This window comes from Haemorhous mexicanus, chromosome 4 (assembly GCF_027477595.1).
Source record: "Haemorhous mexicanus isolate bHaeMex1 chromosome 4, bHaeMex1.pri, whole genome shotgun sequence".
Taxonomy (NCBI): Eukaryota; Metazoa; Chordata; class Aves; order Passeriformes; family Fringillidae; genus Haemorhous; species Haemorhous mexicanus.
This window is the reverse complement of record NC_082344.1, coordinates 50,499,264-50,523,123: the sequence shown is the minus strand read 5'-3', so window position 1 is coordinate 50,523,123 and position 23,860 is coordinate 50,499,264. Positions and strand designations below refer to the sequence as shown.

The 23,860-nt window shown below is 41.7% G+C and overlaps 1 protein-coding gene across 4 annotated transcripts in view; it reads right to left on the bottom strand.

Annotated features, from left to right (window-relative positions):
• LNX1 (ligand of numb-protein X 1) overlaps positions 1–23,860 on the bottom strand; it is an 80,197-nt gene that overhangs the window by 31,929 nt on the left and 24,408 nt on the right. For all 4 annotated transcript variants that reach the window (XM_059844834.1, XM_059844837.1, XM_059844833.1 and 1 more), the window contains 2 exons: positions 2,479–2,720; positions 697–852 (listed from right to left, as the gene is read on the bottom strand). In XM_059844834.1, coding sequence (XP_059700817.1) covers positions 697–852; positions 2,479–2,720 — 398 coding nt within the window. The remainder of the gene's footprint in view (positions 1–696; positions 853–2,478; positions 2,721–23,860) is intronic.

The window sequence follows — 23,860 nt, the reverse complement described above, 5'->3', positions numbered from 1 at the left end:
GTTTCATAATTATGGTCCAAATTGATTAGTAACATTTGCTTATTGCTTTGAGAATGCCAAATGTTAAGTGTTACTACCTGCCAGACCCCTCATCCCCGACATACATCGGACAACCTTGCCTCTCCCTGCTGTTTAAGAGCAGAGCATTCTTACTTCATCACCTGCCTGGCTGAGGTAATAAAGGAGCCCACAGAAATGCAGAATAATTACAGTACTTTGCAATTCCATACCATCCTCCCACTGGGAATTTCCAGTGCCTCATAAGCATTAGCCAAAACTCATTAAGTTCTTCTAAAGTATGATTATTGTGATCCATTTGCTTTAGAGGGACAGGCACACGCCGATGGAGAGACTTGAACAAAATTACAGAGCAAATCAATGGCAGCTCCAGTAACAGATCCCAGATGCCCAGATCCCACATCCCGTGGGCTAGATCCTGGGCTGGCTGTAGCGTGCAGGCCGTTACCAGAACAGCCCTACGTGAGGTCCCACACATCCCAGCAATATTCTTGCCTGCCAGTCAGTAACATCTTTTGAAAGAAGAAAATAAGGAAAGATTGCATTTTCTGGTTTGTTTGTTTTAATCACGCACAGCCCACCACATGAAAGGCACGTCACTCATGGATATCCAGCTCCCACATGGACAGGGCTCCCGACCCCCTTTTGAGAGATAACACAAGATGAACAGAACATTACCTTCCTCTCCAGCAGCAGAGTTTCCAACAGTCTCCCTTTCCCGGTCAGTCTGGTTGGAAACGGCACTTCCACTTTTTGTCCTTCGAAGGACGCTGAACGCCTTGTTTATTTTTTTAAAAGATCTGCTTCTTATAGTGGAACGTTCAAAGTGTCGAGCTGCAACAGCAGGAAAAAAACCAAATCAGTACAGTTCAGCAGTTCTGGTCTAGAACCACAGCATTTCTGCAGCCCTGGGCATATGATGGGATGTAACATCAACAGCAGGGCTGCCTGTACTTCACCTTTGCCCCTGAGTCCTGCGGATACTTCAAGGCTGCGCCCACCTGAATCTGGGTACAATCACCCTACCTCAGTCCCACACCCTTGAATTGCCTCCTTCCTGTCTGTTTTGCCAATCACATGGAGAAATTTCCTGTGAGTGTGGTAGCTTTGGGAAGAATAATCCTCCATCAAGACAGAATCAGTAGCAATTCTGTGAAAAATACATATCAAAGGAAGAAGCACTGCCCTTCCTCAGCTATACATGTTTGACCAAAAAAAGCTGGAAGTCATTAAAAATTCTTCTTGACAAAATCCCCACTACTACTTCTGTCTGAAAACCTTGCAGTGCATCTAAAACCACCAAAGATTGCCAACTGTTTCATGACAAAAAAATTCAAATATTATCAGGTGGGAGGCATCAAAAACTCACATATTCTGACTCGGGTACAGCAATACAAAAGAAAAGTCATAATACTTTCAAAACATGTCAGTCTTTTCCATCCTGCTAAAGATATCTTCATGGACATTGTTGTTCTGTCTGTTCCAGCTCTGCATGCTAGCCAAATATTTTAATCTAATAATACAACATTCCCTCAAACCAGACTGTGGCCTCTACACTCAATAAAACTGACAGAATTTATTGAGATTCTGGTTCTCTCTTCTTGCACCCTTCCTTTCCTCACCTCTCCAAACCCTGGCACAACAAAAGGATAGTGCTTCTCATTTCCTAGTCTTTCTTCATCCCTTTATCCATTTTCCCAATATCCAACTTGTGGCACACAAGGTGGGCTTTTTCCACTTTAGCTTCAGAATCCTCAAATACATGTTTTGAACTCACCATTAACACTTCTGACTCTGGCTTTGGCCAGGCATGGCTTCGTCATATTTCTCAAACATGACACTCATCAGACACAGGTGAAGTGTCACAAGGTGAAAGATCAAGGCAAACTCTCCTGATGCAGCCTGTCCCTGACCACTGTTATTTTAGCAGGACCAGCTCCTCCAAATTGCACCTTCCCAAGAAGTTGGCAGATGTTCCCCAAGCTCCTAAGGCAATTCTGAAGGTTTGTTTTTTCCTGAAAATTCTTGGCAAATGTAAAATACTGTTCCCAATAGGATTTTGGTTAGGTGCCCATGTCTGTGGGCGTTACTTGGGCCACCAAGATTTAGTGGAGACATATTACCCAGCTACACCATCCCCAGCCCATCACACATAACATTTAATCTTCCAACTGAGCTGACTCACCTAAATAATCTTTCTAAAGATTTGCTGTTAGCATGTGTACAGCTAGTCCATTTTCAGCTTGATGCTGCCCCTGGCCAAGCCATTTTTCTTCACCTCAAATCAATTGGGTCACTGAGTGCACAATTTGATAAACCATGAAAAATGAAAGCTTTTGCTTCTTCCACCCCTTTTTCTTTTTTTAAATTTTTTTTAATCCTCCAGTGACATATATTTAACAGAAAAATGAATGTTGCAAGGGGCTAGCAGGCTCTGGAGCTGCTGTTTTTGGCTCTTACTTCTGTTGCGGTTGCTGCGGTGCAGGTCTCCGGGGCTGCTGCCCAGCTGGCTGTCCTCTGAGGTGGGGCTGAAGGCCGGGTTCACCAGCCCTGGCTCATCCGTCATTAAGGCGATGGCTGCAGCTGCTGAGAGCTCAGGGCCCAGGGCAGCTACTGCCAAGCTGGAGCCACGGTCTGGAGAGCAGTCCTGGGAACGCCTCTTCCGTTCCTTGGTAAGGCCATAGTGGGATGCTCCTTTACATCTGAGGAGAAGGGAGGGAGAGAGAGACATGGCAGCAAGTTGTATTTAAACACTGCATACTTGTGGAAATTCTCTGGTTCCAAGGAACCACTTGCAGAACAGCCTGTGATGATCATGGTGACCAGTGAAATATGGATGGACCAAGAGGGAAAAATGCCAGTGTGTGCCTCAAAGGAAGTGAGTTACTACCTTACATAGGAAGAGTACTGCTGCTCAAGGAAAAATAGAGAGCCTCAGCCTTGTGTGTAGTCTTATGTGTATAAATAGTTACTGCGGATGCAAGAGGACAAGAATAGCAGGTGGCTAATTAAGAAGCTACAATCTGTAATTTCCTACTTGCCTCTGATTGATGAAGGAGAGCAGAGTGAGGCCTCACCCTTCTCTGGGTCTGCTAGTGAAATATAAGGGACCTTACCCAGTCCTGCCTCCTGAAAAAACCCTCCCGGTCACCAACATGGTCACACGTGGAGCACAGCGCTGTGTCTGTAGAAACCAGAGCCAACCATAAAGGGAGGGCTGCAGGTGGGAGCAGGACACCTGGGGGCTGCAGGAATCCCAGCCCCACGCAGTGCCTGTACAGACCATTTACTACTTGAACTGCGTCAGACGCATTGTTTTCAAATTCAGCCGCAGAGATGAAGTTGCCAACTCTGCTATTCCAGCTCAGCTGAGACACTAAAATAGGCAGGTCATTGCCTTGACAGAGGAAGAGGTGCGAGTGGGGGTAGGGGGTCCCACTAATCCTGCAGCCTCACCAGGGTCAAGGACGGACTGCAGAGCTTCCACCAAGGTCCTTGGGCCAGCCTGGGACTTCACCATCTTGGGGACCTCAAGGCAGGTTCTAAACTACTTCTGGGGGAAAACCATCTGTTTCTAGTGGAGCAACACACGTTTCCAAAAGAGCTGAAGATACAGCATTATAAGAGGCAAGTTACAAGCCTGCTTTGAAACACTCTTAGTTATGCTTCCAACTATCTGCTCTAGATTCATCCTAAACAGCAAAGGCAGGACCATGCATGGCATTTCTTTTTTAAGACTCATGAAAGAAAGTCACTTGAATAAAATTAAAGGTCACATGAGTCAGTATTCAATTAGAGCTATAAAATAACTGAAAAGACAGAGTGACCAAGGACACAGCGCCTGTGACTTCACCAGCACCACTTCTTCCCAGTGCCCATCCACTGGAACCACATTCAGTGCATTAAAAAAAAAAAAAAAATCTGCCTTTTAATCATAATCTAATGAGCTTGGCCTACTTTCAGTTACTATTATCCCTTTCTTCGTGGTGAAGGCTAACTGATGACTTTCATGAAAGTGCCCTGTAGGACAAACTCACAGAAATAGCTGCAGAAACCCTTAGGGATAGAAAGCTCTTTGTTATATATGGCATGCACAAAAGGCAATGCATAATACATACAGTACACAACACTAGTGGGTTAAGTGTCACCAAAAGAAGTAGTACACTGAACAGAAGACTTGGAAGAGAAATTATTATGGAAGCACTTCCTGAGATAGAAAGATGATATGAGGATATGTCATCAAGCTCTCTGTATCAGCTTCAGAGTAGAAGTTTGATTTCTATCATGGTACTGACTTTTGATGAGACAATTAATTAGAACCTTTTTTTGGCACTAGATTATGGTTTACTATCATTTTCTTCATGCTGCTTCTGACAACTTTTACCTTAAAGAGGGAAATAAATACCCAAACCAAACTCTGTCATATTGATGCCATTGTGTAAGGGTTATGTATGTGCTTTAAGGCTTGGATAGGAATGGCTATAACTGAAGTTATTTCTGAAACTTTTCACAAGCAAAATGAGGCATCTCAGAAGAAAGTAGTCTTATGGAAGAGAAGATTGGTCAACTACTTCAAAAGACCAATGAATAGCTATTTGAGGTACCCATTGCAAGGCAAGGCTGCAACAGTAGTCATGTAAAGAAAGGAAGAGCTCTCCTGCCTCCATTGCAGCAGGTATTTTTCTGTTTCTTTCCAGATTTTTCACTTCCCCCAGAACCTCAAACTATGGCAGGATGCTTTAGATTTCATGGGAAGCAGAAGCACAAAGGCCTTTTCCTCTTGCTACTCACCTAAACATCTTCATCACAGTGTTTTGGAAACCCATCCTTGACATCTGCCTCTTTTAGTAAAATCACATTTGCTAATCCAGCCTATGAATGCTTGACAAAATAGTTTAGAAATAGGCTAAAAACCCAACACGAAGAAGTGGCTTTGGGTAGAATTGTTTACTGTTCTCAGAGGACAGTCTCTGCTTTACAACAATCTTGCAAAGATTCAGAATATGATAAGAGATATTCCTACTCCTGTTCATTTTATTTAATTTGCCTGTGTTTTTCTCATTTTATTTAATTTGCCTGTGTTTTTCCCATGTCAGTAAAGTTTCAGTGTCTGATACTAGAACACCAGCCTTGTGAATGGGTTCTCAAAAGCAGATTTTTTTTATTTGGAAAGCTCTGTGAAGATCAATATGAAGATCAGAAGTGGCTCTGCCCAAAGATTCCCAGCTATTTGTATTCAATCACTGCCTGGTGCCCATCTGCAGTTCGCTGCTACAGCCTTCCCTTTCCATGGAAATCCTCACTTGCTGCTGCTGGCTGCACTGCAGACACACAGTCAACAGCTTCATTCCAACAGCAATGAACAGAAGACAGCTACTTTGAATGTAGAGAGGACTGACACAGTTTAAGATGTGGCTTATTGGAGAAGACAAGTTGTCATGATACAAAGCACAAAGCATATCTTTCTAGCGCTGCCAGAAATAGTTAAAGAAGAACCAGAGCTCTTCAAGTATGATCACTGAAGCAATTTCTTAAATAATTGTGGCAGGCATAAATGAACACAAATCAAGACCTCTTTCTTCAGATTAACACAGTGTCCTTGAAGAAGGAAAAAAAAAGACCAAGACCTCAATCTTGTAATAAAATTTGCAACAGCATCTCTTCACTTTCATTGTTTTGCTTGCGCTGACACTGCTGTGATAACAGAAAACAGAAGAGATGACTGTCTAAGTGGAATCATATTTATAGTGTTTAAGCTACATTTTTCCATATGGTTGGATTTGGCTCCCAGAAAAGAGAGAAACATAAAACAGCTACATGCCAGCAGTAATTAGCTCTCTCATTGTGAGTATTAATCACAATGCCTGATTTGCAGCTGGAAGAGTGGGATACCTGATTAACATAGCCAGTCAGAAAGTGAACTCAGCACTGTCTGCAGGCCAAGGTGAACCACAGATTTATGTTCCTTCCCAGGCGTGCTGGACAGCGAGTACATCCGTGCAGCCATGAGATACTGAAACAGTTTGAAGGCCAAACCCCAGAGAGATAAACAGACATGAATAATGTGTGCTGCACTGTTCGTGCCATTAAAGTAGTGTCACTAGGTGCACAGGAAACTGAGAAAATAGTTTCTTCTGTTTGCACAGCCTCTTTTATGAAGCAGATATCTACTGTCTGATATTCTGGTATGAGCTAACCACTGGGCAGTATGAGAGCAATGGTGGCTGCTGAAATTTCACCCAAGGCTGCAATTCTGGCTGGTATCAACACTGGCAGCCACAGGGCAATCTTTGCCCTGCACCCTGTTCCACACTCAAGGGACACTCCACACTCCAGGCTTCAGGAGCAGCACATCCCAAGAGCTGGAGCACGGAGATCCAAAACCCTGTAGCAACCTTAACTTGGTCCTACCATTTGTAAAAACAGCCTTCAGCTAAACTCAAGGCCAACAGAAACATCTCCACGTCATTTGAAATTCAAATTAAAGCAATGGTTTGAAAAGAGAGGTCTCCTTGCAGCATTCCTGACTTGCACAGCAAAGGAGGAATTGAAAGTAAGACTGACCTCAAGGATTTCAATTACCCAGGCTGACATAGGGAAAAAATGTAAAGCCAAAACATAAGCAAGGACAACTGCATGAATTTTTTCACCTCTCTTCTAGTGATTTAAATAAAACAATTCTGCAGGTAAAAACATATTATATGTTTGCCCATGGCAGGGGGACTGTAACTATATGATCTTTATGGTTCCTTCCAACACAAAGAATAGGATCATTCTATGATCCTATGATTTATTATGCATGTGTTCTTAAAAATGCCCTGCCTTCTGCGTCACTTCACAATCTTTGCCTGGGCATGAAACAAGGGGAAAAAAGTGAATCTGAGGAGTCACAGTGGTTGTGACCCAGGCTCAACACAAATAAGCAGAGCAGGACCCCTCCCCTGCCCAGTTCCAGTAGTGTTTTCTCAACCTCCCTTCCAGCACCCCTCATGTTTTGGACTGTTTTGCTTTAGTGCAGAAGCAGCTGATGCGTTGTCAGAATGCAACTAAGAATAATGTATACAAAGCACTTAAGATTGCCCATCAGACGAAAATACTGCATAATGGGCTGTCATTGCAGTTCCACAGCTTAACCCTGATCAGGGTAGACAAGTGTGTTTCAGCTATGGTCTCACTGCAAGAAGCCTCATCCCTGTGTAATTTGGTCTTGACACAAACTGAGGTCCTGAGTACCAACAGTGTGTACCATACCTCTGTTACACAAACTCCCTGAATGCTCTAGCACCCATAAACCAATCCAGTGGAAAGGATGATGGAGAAACCAAAGCTGATCAACCAGGAGCATCCTGGATAACCTGGTGTTAATAACCTTGCTTGTGAGACCCTGGTGAGAGGTTCCTGCTGTGCCTGGGAACAAAGGAGACATGGGGATAATTGGAGAGGTTGAGAAGGTGCTGACACGAGAAGGTGCTGGCAATTCCTGCCCCACAGGAGCCATTCACACTGTGTGTGCATTAGCAGTGACAGTAGTCCAAACATAAGCCACACACCAACCACATGGATTTCAGGCCAAACACTTAAACTCTGAAGTTTTCTGAAACTCCATCACAAGGGAGTGAAGTGACTCGATCAGTTCTTCAGACAGGGCTACCACCAACTCTTCTGATCTCACTTTTGCCAACAGTGCACCAAGAAATGGAGTCAAATACAAAAAGGAGGCAAGGCACCTGAACTCCCACTATACCCCATGTTACAGATATAAGCTAAAATGCAGCAAATACATGGTCTCCCATCCAGTCCAACCACACTGGTGCTCAAGAGGTGAAAGACACCAATATCTTTGGCAGTGAAGGTGAGCACTACCCTGCTGCTCTTTGCACCTGATGGCATTGTAACATCCTTGCTCAGAAAACTAGCTTCTGTGAATCCTGGTCCTATGTACAAAATTCCTCTTTTTTTCTTTTTCTCCAATGTAGGGAAATGAATTCTGGAACAGAGCACTTCACAGAAATTATTTTTCCTTGGTAATTCTGACTTCCTACAAGGATTAACTATTGTGTGAATGCTGCATATGGAAAAAAGCTTCATAAGTACCTGATTTTTTAAAATGCATGTGTCTTCTCCACTTTTTATAAAGAACTGTCTCATGTCAAGAACAATCCTCAAGCTACTGTAATCATGGTATTCAGCTATGGCTAGAAGGTACTGCCTACATTAAACCTGACTCAATATTGATAAAGAAGGGAATGAGCCATATAAAAACAAAATCTTAAACTTCTTTTAAGTTTACAGTTAAGATTACAGTTTCCCCTGAACATTTGCTGAAAGTCAGGCTGCAAAACCCATATCTAAGCAGGCAACTAGAAATAGGTTGATCTGCACCTGCACTTGAATTTCATAATGCCAGCAGTATTTCCAGGTGCTTGCCACTGCTGTTCTGTGCACTCTGTACCCTGGCATTGATGCACCTGGGTATCCTCTCCCTGATGATCCCTCAGTGTCAGAGACTTGCCATCTTGTTTGGAGAAAAAAATGCATATTTTTCACTTAAGTGGGAAATTGTCCCAGTTACTACTGCTCTTGCTCTTCAATAACCCTGTAAACAAAAGACTTTTAGAGACAGCTTGCTGACACCTGGGGCATCAGGACTGGCTGGGAGGGCAGCACGGGCCTGTGGCATGATCCCTGCTGCCTCTGGAGGGCTGGGGATCAGCAATTCCTCCCACGGTTCCATAAACACTGCTCTTCTCGGTGTCAGCACAGAGATAGCTGTGATAGAAACTAAGATGAGGCAAATGGCTTCTCTGTCTAGCTGTCAGAGAGATTTTCTCATGTTGTTTGCTCTCTATTGTCAGCCAGAGGCCTTTGCCATAGTAAAAGAACGTCATAGATTTAGTGGTTCTGTATTTCTGCATTACTAGTCTCTAAATATTTATAAAGATCCTCATAATATTTATTGTATTAAGCTAAAGTTATTTAGCTTAAACACTTTCCCACAAGATAGGGAAATCCTCTCACATATTTATCTGTTTCAGTTTAATTTCTGCATATTCCCATTATGATTTCCTAAGGGGTTTTCCCACAATTTTTGTGTTAATGGAGACATCAAAATTCAGTAAATTCTGGAAAACTACCTTACTAGCAAATCCTAAAATTGTGCTTTGTCCTATCTGTAAAGATCTGACCCCAGGGAAGGGCTGTCATTTTCACCACGCTTTTGCACTAAGGTGCTGTCAAACAAAATATATTTGTGCATTATATAAGGAACGTGCACAGGAGTATCTGTATACTTGTATTTCCATGTCAGATACTCTGTATGAATTTGGGTCCACCAGTAGAAAAAGGAATTATAGTTCTCATAGATTAAAAAAGTAAGGTTTTCTAAGCATATGAGGAAAATTTGTGCATTCTTGATAATTACAATTTAGTCTTCAGCTACAGTGACATACTCCCATTTCTGGGATTTGTCTGCTGAGAAGGAGGAGCAAGAGTGGCTCATCATCACGTTTGAGGCCCTTAAAAGTGATTGCATTGAAGAACAGAACTGCAGTTCAGAGCTCAGACCTCACAGCTCCCAAAACTACCAATGGACAAAGACTTGGTGTCAGACAAAAACTGAACAAGCATTGGATAAAAACCAAATACCTATTTCATATTTGACTGCTCATGCTGAAAAAGGAGGGTATCTCCATATTGCCTGCTAGTTTTCAGGAGAGTTGAAAGAACTTGGAACACATTTTTAATCTTAAATATAATGTAGAGCTTAAATTTCATGTGCATGCTAAAAAGTATCATCTAACATGAGGTCATGTTTAGGATTTTTTTCCCCCCTTCTCTTTAAAACTCAGAAAGCTGTATTTCAACCACCATCCTGAGATTTTACTATGAAATCTTTTAAAAGGCCCATTGGCCTCTATCATGGGAACAAGGAATTGGAAGAAATTGGAAAACAGCATCAGTTGCCTGCAATTGCAGACAAAAATCATGGATGGGATTATTGTGCAATGATCCCAGTTATTGTTGGGACTAAGTACAAATTGTTGGTCCAGAACATGTTCTCTCTGTCTCCTGACACTTCTTTTAGGTCATTATTTTGTCACTGATGATTTTGAAACCACAACTGTACTGAGTTTTCTTCAAGGTGGGATTATAATTTCAATAGTTTTAAAGCAATCCAACAAATTTCAGCTGTTTTACATATGGGAGAATGGAGCTGTAAATTGCTAGAGAGAGCTGAGATGGGCAAATTGTCATCCAGGCTTTTCAACTGTTTTTTACAGGTTAGCATACCTAGTTTTTGCTAAACATAACTAGTTTAAAGAAGCCAATATTCACATCTGACTTTGTGCATATTGCTTTTGCTTCACCTTCTATGCCCCTTTCCTCTGTTCAAGTAAGTCACAAATGCTCTGGGAATGCACAAAGGCATCAGCAGGCTGTTCCCACTGCTCACATAAGGCATAGCCTTGAGTTGCTTCTAGAGCCTCTAACTTTTCCAATACTGCCTTCAAATGTAATGCTTGTGGAGCACAAGTAGACCTGGAGCTACAAAACTGAGGAGTCAAGCAGGGTGGAAGACTGCAGTCAGTTTCTTATTCAGTATTTACTCCTAGATTACAAACAAACTTGACTACGTTACTCCTAAACAAACATTGTCATCACAGAGAAGATACTGGCCAGACATACAGTACCAGAGTGATCTTTTGTGATACAAAACAACAGCAATATTTATTTATACTGAACTTAATTAAAGACTGAAGCTCCCAAAGAGTGATCTACATATCTCATGCAATCTACTCATGCTAGCTGACAAAGCAAGAAAAACAGGGCTAGCACACTATCTCTGATTCCTGGTGGGTGCTCAGGTATTGACACAGCAAGAAATCTGTGAGTACTTGGTTAGGATATTCAGAGCAAAATAAGAGTGAAAAACAAGACACATGGGACTTGCAGTTTTGAGCTCGTGAGAGCCTGTAAACCTTGCTGGTGGCTTGTAATACTTACAGCATTCAACAAATAATACATGATTTAAACCCACTAATCCTGTCCAAGTGCTGCATTAAAGTACTGGAGTACTAAAACTCTGACTTCAGCAGAAGTGGAGCTTCATGAAAGCTTTACCACGAGCTTTCATCACTTTTCAGAATTGTATCATTACCTATAAAACATACGTACAAGATTCAGCTTTTACTACTTCAAGAAGAGTCAAACTTGAACATTTTTCCAAAGGAAAATGAGAAAACACAAATTGGAAAGAGAGTTTTCTTCATGGAAAATGTAGGTACATTCTTCTATCTACAGAAGTAGGGGATGAGGGAGCAATCACAAGTAATGTGTATCAGTTGGGTATTTAGAAAGCAACACAAGACCTGCCACGAGCAGCTCTGAGTTTCATATCTGTTCTTCAAGTCCATCCAAGACCACTCAAAGAGCCGGCACTCAGCCAGCAATGTTGACCACTGATTTTGCCTCATACTAATAAAATAATGATAATACAGCCTTTTTACATTAGGAATTGAGATCGTATATAATGAAGCTGCAGCGGGATCACTAAAAATATTCCTTATTTAGAACACTAACTAAAAAATGAGCCTAAGGAAAATCAGAGCACATATACACAAAGGATCAAAAATTGCTGCTAAAATCAGGTTATCTGTGACAAAAATAACAAGTGCAAAGACAAAGGAATTCTTGTTGCACTGCAATGCTCTTTCTCATATCCAATACACTCACCCAATACTCATAATCCAATACTCTCAATCCAATACACTACATTTTTCAAATTGTGTAGGTACACATATAATTAATATTAAGAATAAGCATTAAATCTGTTGACTCATATGCTTTTCACATTTATTGTTCAAATGTTTTTCACTTTTATTGTTCAGTCTTTTGATCACTGGATTATATTCAACAGGTATAACTAGTCTCCTGGAACTTAATATCTTAGCATTGTCTTCCCCTCCTACTATTTTCACCTATGCTATAAAAACTGTATGATTATGCAGTGAGAAAATATGTTTGCAATGGGACAAGTGGGGTTGGTTTTTAACAAGGTTGACAGGATCAGCCTAACCTGAATTCTTGCAGCTACAGACAGAAGAGCCTGACAGACAGAAACTTTGTATTTACACATACTTAGCGTGCATTTATTTTTAAAAAAAAACTAATTACAATATCTGCTGTGTCAGACTCAGCAAGCCAGCACTACCGAGAACAGGTGTGAGGCTTCTGTTGGCAAAGAGAAGTAACACATGCCCATAAGCCTCCAGATATAATAAAAGGAGAACACTGTGTTCAGTTTCAAGATATTTTCAACCCAAGGCTTGGGTTTACTACTATGTTCACCACTGGAATTTGAAATTATAGGAAATAAAGGAGCTACATCCAGCAAATAACAAATGCTGTCTTTACACAATCTTATTCACAGAATATGCTGTGGGCAGCCATCCACAGGTCTAGCTCTGGTGGCACTTGTCTCTGACCACTGTGACCCAAAAGTCACATAAGATCCCTTCTAGGTCAGCATGGATATCTAAATTATAATGCTAACACATATTGGTACATATCGCACTCTAAACACATCTTTGCTTCCTCATAGGGAAGGTCACAAAAAAAGGAGGTCTCAGCACACCTCAGCAGTTGAAAAACCACAGAGATCCCTGTCAGATGCCTGTCTGAGTCTTGAGCAAACATCTCTGCCAGTACAGCTAAGTAGCTTCTTGAAATGTCACAAATGTTTCCGATATTCTTATAAAATCTGATGTCTAATAATCAACAAGGACCCCAAATCAGCCATATAAGTAAACTACATTGCATTCTTCTGTTTTGCACATATGATTAGAAGAGGGTGGACCAGACGGACGTCACAAGCCAGTTTTCAGAACAAATCCCTCCAGACCTATTTGGCATGCAAAAATCTTCACTCTTTGTTTTTTATGGGTTCCACCCAGTTGAATATGAGATATTTCAGTGAAATATTTCACCCATCCATTAAAACAAACGCACATTGTAAAAACATTTAAGGGTTTCAGAAAGTCCAAATCCAGCCACAGCGCAAGCATGGCTGGAATGTTGTTTATAGTCCCCTGAAACCTCACATAGTAGGAAATGCTCACTTATGCTGTAAAAATTGTGAAAATTTCTCTTTTTTTGGAACACACTTTTATAACATCTATCTGGAGTACTTTTTACCTGACTTCCTTCACCCAAATCTGAAAAAAGCCCAATCCACTCACCCTTCTCCCCAGACAGGCACCTACAGGCAGTGCTGTGTTCAATATCATGGGAAGCACCCGAGAGAGCAGTGGTGTGGCTTCCCTCCTGTTGTATGCAGACCACTGTCAGTGGAGGGGGGAGGCTGAAGGAGCTCAAGGCCTCCCACCTCAGTTTTCAGGAGTCTCTAACTACTAAAGCTCAGGCTGGGATAAGGCTGAGTTCTGCTCCTCCTGCTGAAGCTTATTCTGAGAGGTGAGTTAAGCAAGAGGGTGTCTCTATGGAACACAAAAGAACACAGGCTCACACCGCTGCTCTCAAGGTGAAGAGCAAAAGGGGAGGTTTATTTTTTGACTTCAACATTTAGAGTTTTCCAAAAGTGACAGTGGATTGGAGGGTGACAGTGCCACCTCTCCAATGACACTGGACAAACCAACAGTCCATCAAATTGCTCCTCCTCCACAAAAAATTGCAAAACAATGTATTATTTACAGAAAGCGTGTGAGAAAGTTCTCTACAAGAATGTCAACACCAGAAAGCTTAGAAAGTCTTAAAAAATCAGGGCGACAAGAGGGAGACCAATGCCGCATCCAAATTAAAAACTCGCACATAGGGAGGGAGAAACTGAGTCCTGCTTCAGAGCTTGCTGTGGCTTTCAGTTGAATTTGAGAGAGGTTCACAGGAAAGGCACTCTCCTTTAAGTCCAGCCTGGACTGGCAATACCATCAAGACACACAAGCCCATCTTCAGTCTGAAGCTGAAGAATTTGCCTTAGAGGCTTCAGATAGGGGCTGAGAACCTCTCTGGGAAATTGTGTTTTGTTCTCTCGGATCACTGGGATATAACTGGCGAATCAAGGAATAAAGTACAGAAATTAGAGTGCAAGCAAGAATTCAACCTTAAGGACAAAAGATGCCCTCAGAAGTGGGTACCATGTTACCAACAACACAAAATGCATACCCCTGACAGAGAAAAGTACCAGAAAATCAGAGAAGAGACTAGGCTGGAAGAGACCTCAACGGATCAGGCTGTCCAACTTTTCATGGGGGACAAAGCCTAGATGAGATTATCTAGCATCCTCTCCAAAACTTTGAGTGATAAAACTTTTATATGAGGTGATTAACCTTAAGTATCTTGAAAACCTTAACTGATGGGAACTCTACTACATCCCTGGAAATGTTGTTCCAGTGAACAATTGTACTCACTGTGAAAAAAAGTAGGAGAAGTAAACAGGTTTTGCCCTGTACCTTCCTTTAAACCAATTTTTCTCAGGCTGTTGCTCCTTCATATTCCTTAGTTTACAGATGTTTTATGTTTCTTTAGGTTTTCTTAGTCACTTCTAATTGCTCAGATTTCATGCTGGTTTTGCATTGTATAAATAAGAGAAGATCATAAAATGGTTTAGGTTGGCATGAACCTAAAAGACCATCTAGTCCCAACCCCACCTTCCATGGATGAGGACACCTTTCACTAGACCAGGCTGTTCAAGGCCTTATCCAACCTGCCCTGGAACACTGCTGGCATCCACAACTTCCCTGGACAAGCTCTTCCAGTATCTCACCATCCTTGCAGTAAAGAATTTTTTCCTTATACCTGACCTAAAAGTTTTCCTTCTTTCAGCTTGTACCCATTACTCCTTGTCCTATTACAAGAGTCCCTGGCAGAGTCCCTCTCTGGCTTCCCTGTGGGCCCCATTCAGATACTGGATGTTTTTTCTCTGCTTTTTTTTCTTTAATTATTCAATTTTTAGAAAAACCTCTTCAGGATAAGAGGCAGTCATTTCATCCCATCCTGTTACAAAACACATTAACCTTTGTATTCATCCAGCTAAAGTACTGGAAACAGAATAAAAAAAAATACAAAATGCTCTTCAGGGAGCTGCAGTTTCCCTTTTACAACACTGCAGCCTTGGAAATGTCAACATTCAAGCTCTAATGACTAGTCTTGCTTTCAATTTTAAAATATAAGCCTCATGTGTACAGCTGGGCACCTAGAACACGGTGGGAAAACCTGAGCAGCAGGTTTGGAGTACTGAACCTTGAGCATGGGCTAAAATTAAATTTCCCTGGGTAATACAGGACAGCGGCCTTGCTCTTGCTGTCCTAGAAGGAACATCCTGCCTGACCTTGCTGCTCCCACAAAATGGGTTGGGGCTGCTGTGCGACAGCCTGTCCTGAAATGAATTCAAACTGTGAATTCTGTGTGACAGTTTGTGGCATCTGGGTGACTCAGACAGCCGCTGTGCCCGAGGCTGTTCCAGCCCAGGCTGTGATTTTGTTAACGTCACAATTTAAGTAGACTTGGGTCTTGTTAGCAGTAATGATGGACTCCCTGAAGGAAAACCAAGGTGGCATTGGAAATGATGTCATTTCATTATCAGCTCTGAGATGGGGATAATTGCATCTGTCTTCTTCAGACTGAGATGACCCTGGTCCTTCAGAAGGCAGCTGGCAATCTAACTTCCAGCAGCATGCTTGTGCCATGCCTCATCATCTGCTAATTTTCATATCAAAGGCATCACTCAAGGTGACCCAAACCATCATCAAAAGACAGGATCTGCAGCTGGACATGCATACTAGTGTCCAGTAGACAGCACCATGCTGGGGGCATTGGACATGTTTGCAGCCCTGACTGGGACGTACATAAAACAAATCCTACTTGCTTCATGTAAATATAAACACAGCACGCTGTTAATGCAGATGGCTTGACGAGCCATATAATAGAGAACAGTCTAACAGATAAAATGAGTAATTTCCCAATGGTTACAAAATATCCACCTCAGCCTGATGTGGACACTGAGGATTAAAAAAAATGGGTAGACAGACTAAACAAAATTCGTAGTGCATTTAAATATTTATATTAGAAATTAAGACAGGGGTTTCTGTAGTAATTTTTCACAATGTCTTAGACCTGTGGTTAGCAGTTTACCTATCTTCAACTTCTGAGAAACTTCCTTAACTGCCCTGAAGCAAGTTTACTTCCTGAAGGGCAAAGCCAGATACTCAGCACTGAGCGTTTATAAGAGTGCAATGCAGAGAGAAAAGGAGGGAGAAGAAAGGTAAATAAATACCTAACAATTAGGGATTGTAAACAGAACAGCCTCATGGCTGTTTTTCTTTAAGAGGTAATTGAAGATGCTACAGCACCACGTTGTATGGTTTTCTGAGAATTTGGATACTGGCATTAAGATGACCTTCCAAAATGGAGCACAAAGTTTTCTGCAAAGGTTAACCACATTCAGTTTACAGAGGTGGTGCTGCTTCCTAGGGGCTGTCTGCAACAGGGAAGTACATGATTACTGTGGTGCTTGTGGAATGATACCTCTGGCACCCCTCTGTATACTATATGCACAGACTCACACATCTGAAAATAGCTTCCCTCAGGACATCCCCATTCCAGAGTAAGAATATTCACCAGAGATGCTATCCTAGAATAAGAACAGGATTGTCACTTCACACCAAACTTTATTAGGGATTAGCTTCCCCATGTGTTCAAACCACCTTTTTAGGGTAATTCCTGTCCTTTCTTTGCCACCCCTTCTTCTGGACACCAAATGCCTCATTGGTCAAGCCTGGGTCTCTTTGAGAGACAGGGTCTACCCCTCAGTATGCCACATCTTGAAAACTAGTTGCTAAGTTAAGTTAGCTTTGTTTAATATGTAATTAAAAGTCCTTTTTTTTTACTATGTTTTTTTTTCCAATGTTTCCCACAACACAGGCTTTGTCTCTTTAAACTACCATAGCACAAAAGGCAGTAAGAGCTAAAGCACTGCCATAAAGTCCTGACTGTAGGAATAGCACTTTATTCCCTCAGCACCTCTATCAGAAAGGGGAGAGAGTAATGAAAGTAACATCCATTTACCTTCTAAAATCACAAAAGAATTCAGGACTTTATTAACATGTATTACTAAATAATGTTGTCACTGCATCCCCACGTTGCTAAAGATGCAGAATCAGGAGTCACCTGAACTTCTGTGCTCAGCCCTGGACCTGAGAACTCACCAATGGCTTCAAAGGGTGAGGACCATTTCTCTGCAATGTGACTGTTTTAGAGGACCTGGAAGAAGCACTCTTTGCAAAGCAGCCAGAAGGGAGGGGAGGATTACATCAGCAACTGCTTCCCTGGCACAGGGGACCATAAGCAGCACAGCTGTTCTTTGTGGAAATGTCAGGGAGGGGGGGAAAAAGGTGCCGAGAGAGTTGTCACCGTCATAAAGCACAATAGGTGGTTCCAGAATGATGGTTCACATGGTTTCAAGCTTTTCTTGTAAACTTTGCTCAGGAAGCCCAGGCTGACTAACTTTCCAAATAGCAAACACTACTTGAAAAACAGACACATAAATCATAAAATTACTTAGCATCCAGTTTCTCTGTTTCTCTCTGACAAAGGAGAGCACAGCTGGGTCTCAGTGTAAATGCAGCAGCTGAGATAACCCTATATGGGCCCTCTCCTGCTCAGTCACAGCCACATCTACGCAATGTCCCAGGAGGACTTCAGGTAATACCCATGACTCTACCTCTCTTCTTGTGTCTGCCCCTTTGGGCCAGTAATCCCAGAGAAAACAGTAAAATTCTGTTTATTCCTGGGTTCTGCAGAAAGTCACACACCTTCAGAGGCAAAACACTATCTCAAGGTCGCTTTGAAGTACTGCCAGTGTATGCCCATGCAGCAAGCCAAAGCAGGTCTCAGATGGACATGTGCTGTCTCCTGTCCTCCTTTGTGTCCACAGCCTCCCCAGGAAGGAGGACAGACAGAGGAAGGTCTGTCACATGGTACTACACTTACCTTGCTCTCAGACACTGCCAGGAGATGAGGAAAAAGAATCAGACAGAAGATTTTGAATGAAGAAACCGTAAACCCAGACCTTCCCTTCAGTCAACAGAAAAAGAACACCAAACCTGAACTCTCTGCTCCCTTATGCCTGGCACACTGAGGTGAAGTGGATATGTCAAACTGATTCCTACTTCATCTCCATCACTGTGGTCAATGAGAGGTGGTCAGAAGGGACCAGGATTAATCCTCAGTCTATAGCTATGGCATATAGCTTCTTCAGTAATTTGTAAGACAGGCAGCAAGTCTGTTTGCCCCTAAACCCCTGGAAGCCTTCTATGGTGGCATGCATGGGCCATCACATGGACTTACAGACTTCAGAGCTGGAGACAAACAGGAACCTTTCTGTACCATGGCCCTTTAGCAGCAGATCTGACTATTCAGCAGGGGGTCACTGCTTTATCCCAAGTCCTGCTACTCTCCTGAAATCATGCTTCTCCATAGGGACTTTCTGGTCATGGAATTTTTGTTTGCCAGTGCAGGGAGACAAATTTCACCAAAAAACAAAAACAAAACAAAACAAAACAAAAAAGCATGAGAAAAGTCGCTGTTTTATAAGATCTGTTGTCATACAACTACCATTGTCTCAACGGACAGGAGAAGTGAAGTCTGAGGTTTTACAAATCTCCCACACAGGGGTGTGTATTTTTTGAGGGAGGAAGAGGTTGTCACAAAGATTGCAGAAGCTGGAGTCCATGACATTTTATTCATATTGTTCTAACTCATTCACCCACATGCCCTCAAGGGATGTTCTGTTTTTTTAAATTGCTGTTTCTGCTAAAACCGCATGGTGTAAATTAGTGTGGTTAGACACTCCTTTCTCAAAAATATTTTTTTGGATTGCTACTATTCTATCTCTCCGCTCTATAGGTGTGAAAAGCAGAAGCTTTCCCATGTATGCAAAACCCTGTTTTTTTCCAAATTAATTAAAATTAAATTCAAGAGAGTGATTTGTTGAAGTCAGTGGAGTAATACTCATATAGAACTAAGTTAAGTGAGGCAAAAATCAAGCACGTCGATATGGCTGTTTTTGTAACTTCTTCTATAGCATCCTCTGTTTGAGTACTGGAATAGCAGACAGAACAACTAGAGCAAGGTTCTGGAACTAAACAAATCAACTAAGCAAGAGGAATTGAATTACACAGGGAGAGAACTTATGACCCCTATTTTTTTTTGGCTTGTTTTATTCTCACCATTTGTAGTGGGTTTTGTAGGACAATTTGCAACTCTTTTAAGAATTTCAGTCCAGATGGTAATTTAACTAGGCAGAGGATCAGTTGATAAAACTCTGATTAGATGTCAGCTCTTCAACGGAACTATTTCCATGGTCTGCCTTAACCCATGTTTAGTCTAACAGACAAATGTTTAGAATTCACCAAGACTGCTGAAGTGAAAGTAGTATAAAGGGAGTCTTAGCAAATCTGGTCAACCCATAAAGATTTCCTTGCTTTTATCCTTCAGCTCCACATGTTTTGCTGAAATTAAGTTCTACAGCTTAAATTCACAATACTCATACATTAATCCACAAGTTTAAAGTAAGCAACACAATCAGCTCAGAGTTTTGCAGCGCTGCAATAGTGCAAGGTAATAGAGGGCACATGGCTTGGTGTCTTCAGCACCATTGGAGTAACCACAAGGGTCCTTGCCAGATCAAGTTAGCCAGTTTGTTTCTTTTCTTCTTCAACAAGACAAGACATTCAAGTGAATCATTCTTTCACTGACTTCTTCACTATTACACAGATGAGAGAAGGATGCAACAGGGTCCTGCCACCACTACAACAAGGACACAGTTTGTGCAGCCCCAGCAGAAGTGTCTATCAATTGATTGATTGAACCTACCAACTTCGAGAGGTTTTGAAATGACACTTGGTGATCTCTATTCACAGCTCAACCCAAGAGCACCTAATGTTTTTAAACCAGTTCAGTTCTCCTTTACCAGACAGAAGAAATGTTGCTGTCGTGCTGTTCAGTGTTCAAAGCCACACCTCCCTGAAAACCTTGATCCTTTGGTATAGCTGAGCCTAGTGGGGCAGAAGTGTGGGAGAGGCAAGAGAAAAGATGTAAACAAAATAGGAATTGAGAGGAAGCAGGAGAAATACAAAGATTTAGTGTAGCCAGGAGCATGGAAAATGGCTAAAGAAACCAAAACACAGCCTGGTACTGGTGATGACAGAGACCAAATGAGCTTTACAAGTCTTGTCAAGAGAACCCACAGAAAAACCTATTTAAAGCTCAAACCTGCATCTTTTCTTAAAAGATAAATAGGGCAGAAGCAGCCAATTCATACTTGGCAGGAAGTGTCCAGAGAGTTTACCTAGCACTGCAAAACGATAAGCACCTATTTAAGAGTAAACTGTTATTTTTACCCAACATGCAAACAAATTAAACACTTTCATCACAGGCTAAACCCTTTTTACTGTCAGCTGTGAGTCCTCTTGGTGTTGTAAAGCACCACAGGGCATAAAATCACTATGGTATTTTTTTGTGTTGGTTGTCAACCTCTGTTTGCTGGAGATTTGAAAAACAGAGGAGACATGTAGCACAGGAAGATCTGAGCAACAATTAGCAGCCCTTAACAAAAAGCAAACCTGTGAAATGCATTTTCTCTCTGAGAAAGAGACTGTTAACCTCTCCGCAAATACTGAGTTAGCAAAAATATGAAGGATGCAACTTAGCATCTGCTGGCGAGGAGAGGTGAGGAGACAAGAGGACAGGACATTTTCTTGTGAGGTAAATGGAACAGGAGCTAAAGTTTTTTAAAAATGTCTGGTATGGATTTCAGTTCATCAGCTCCAGAAGAAGGTTACTCGGTCTTGGCCTCCCCTCATGAATTGCTTCTGTTCACTTGGGTCACTTCACTATCATTTGAGCCTAGATTATAGAAAAGGCAGATCTGCAAGGCTGAATTTGTTTCCTTTCTCAGCTCAACATATTAAGTGCAAGTTTATATGCATATAATATATCTTATTAGATACTGTGTCCTGTTTTGGTCTGTTCTCTGCTGATTTATTTTGAGCTCAAAGACCGTAACTGTAAGTACCTTCAAACTTACAGATACTTAGGCTACTGGGGAAAGAGCAGAAAAAAAGTGAAATGCAGCAACCATTACTGTCCAACTTCATTACTCTCATGCCCTGGAAGAATAAAAAATGTACTGGAATTTAACCTCCTCTGAGGGAAGAAACTGAAAGCAGCGTGTTTGCTAGAAACTGCACACATTCAATCCACTAAAATTCATCAAGATATGCAAAATTTAAATGCCATCTAAAAATGGACACTGAGAAAATTGACAGACATGGCACCAAAGAAAGTATATTTGTTTGGCCATATCTTTGACCCATGTCAACACAATGCAGGTAGAAAGCTGATGTTGAGAACACAGCATGTCCCGCACTGGGGGCTGTGTGGGACGCACAAGATTCTGCCAATCTAATGGCAGGATCCATGCTGCAGCAGGGGGACATGGGTTGCAATAGATGCCACTGAGCATCCACAGCAGAACCTTCTCAGCATAGCTAAACTGATTTACTAATATTATTAGTATCAACATTTCCATCACAGTCTGGGTGCGAGCAAAGTAGCAGCCGCTGGCACTTTCAATTCTGCATCCCCTCAACAGATCTCAAAGACAACTTTAGGCACAGCAGCACCAAGAACAAAAGAAGAAACACCAGTATATACACACTGCATTTGAAAAATAATCTTATTTATCCTTTCTCCAGCAGTGCCATCATCCTGCTGTAAAAAAAAAAAAAAAACAACAGGTAGTAATGATTGAAGGAGAGATGTGCCAGTTGTTTAAATCAGAACCAGAGGCGATGCTCCTTTGGGAGCTGACAAGGGCAAGCCACAACAAACTCCTGGGATTTCTGCTCCCACGGCAAAACCTGCCTGGCAAAGGGCTGAGTTGCAACATGTGCTTTTCATACAGAGAACTTATTTTTGACTGTAATTTAGTCTCTTGGCAGGAGATGTTCATCCATATCAAGCGAAACAGCCTTGCTCGTCCATATCAACCTACACATCCTCATATAAGAGCAGCACCTCTGCTTCCAATGGTCTCCCATGGATCACAGGACAGATTGGGTTCATCATGCCCACCTCCTCTCCATAAAAGCCTGCTCCACAAGGGATGTTTTCTGACCTTTCATACTGTTGAATTAGAAAATCCACAAGTGAAGAGGTCTCTGTGGAGGTTTCTATGAAACCATGCCACTACTCCTTTAACATGGGAAGGAAAGTTAAAACCAGCGGAATATCACCAGTGCTTACTGGATGTTAAAAATAACATATAACAGTACTGCTTATCACATATAGGAGAAGAGAACAAAATACCTGAATTATGCTTTCAAAATTAGAACTGTTTGTTCTTAATAAAACACAAAAAAAACCCCAGGCCATGAGTTTACTAATCTTATTCATTCACTAAGTTTTGCAGAGGAGACAGGAGAACACAACGCTTGGAGCAGATTTCCCTTGCCTTCTATTTAAGAGGTTGCTAAATTATTGAAATTCTACATTAAAAATATATTGTACACTGTCTAGAGAATGATGGGACTGCAATGCGTAATATAGAGCGTGAGCTTCACAATACGCACACATGAAATGACTGCCTGATCTAAAACACTTGCTTCCTGCCAACATGATTTCAAGAGAGCTGAGGAGAGAAAAACAAGCTACAAAGTAACACACTAATGATTGAATTTTATAAGTGAAATTTATAGCTCTAAAGGCATTTTATTCACTTATTTTACATTATTCAGGTAAATAACATGCTGTAAGTTAGTAGAAGAGCAAATAAAAATTAAGATGGCTCCAGAAACTGCAAATATCTTGTCTTAGCCTACTTCATACCATCTGTCACAGCAATGTTATGGAGCAAGACAGCTCCATTAAAACAGAGGAGTCAATGGTGATTTCTTACTCTTCTCCCAGGTATCCTCTATACTCAGCCCAATGCCTTGATAAAAAATAAAGAATGGGAGCAGATAAAGCCAATGGCAATGTGCCATTGTTACAAATCTGATTGTCTGCCTGCATTGCTGAGAAGAACAAGACTTTATCAATAAAATTTGAGGATGCTGCCAGCAGAAATCCAACCAAAATGACAAAGAAACTTTCTGAATGTATGATTTGACTTCCCCACTGTTACAGTCAGCCTACCTTCTTTATATGGGGAGGAAATATTGTACACCATGTAAAAGTTACGGATGATTTACAGAATTTTTTCTTTGTGCAAAAGTTGTACATCTGTTGAAATCTCCAGCCGTTTCACTGGGCTGCTGCTGAACTTGCCTTGCTCAGTATTCAAAATCTGTTGTCAATCAATAAATTAAATGAATGGATAAAGCATGTTCTAGGGAGAGCCCAAGGATTCACTAGTGAAATGCAGCCTTTACCAGCTGCAACTTGGCTGAGGCCAAGGGGCTCATTCAGCTTTTTAAGATGTTGTAAAAACAATTCACTTTCTTAATCCCAAAAGAGAGTTCAGATCCAAACCAGGAATTCTTTGGTGGTAGTGGGGGTTTAGTCATGACATGTGACATGTCATTGACCAACAGATACCTCCACTGAGGTACCAGCTCAACATAGAGGGACTAGCCTGGACCCTCCTTTGAAAGGGGAAGCCCCAAGCAGTCACCTGCACGCTGCCACACAGGCTGTTCTTAGTCTAGCATTGCCAGCAAAGCTTTTACAAAACCTCTGGGTTTGTGTCCTGTGCTTGCTGGCATCCTCGTGCACTCAGTTACTGCATGGCTCCAGGAGGCAGTTCAGACATGCTGTCACATGCCAAGAT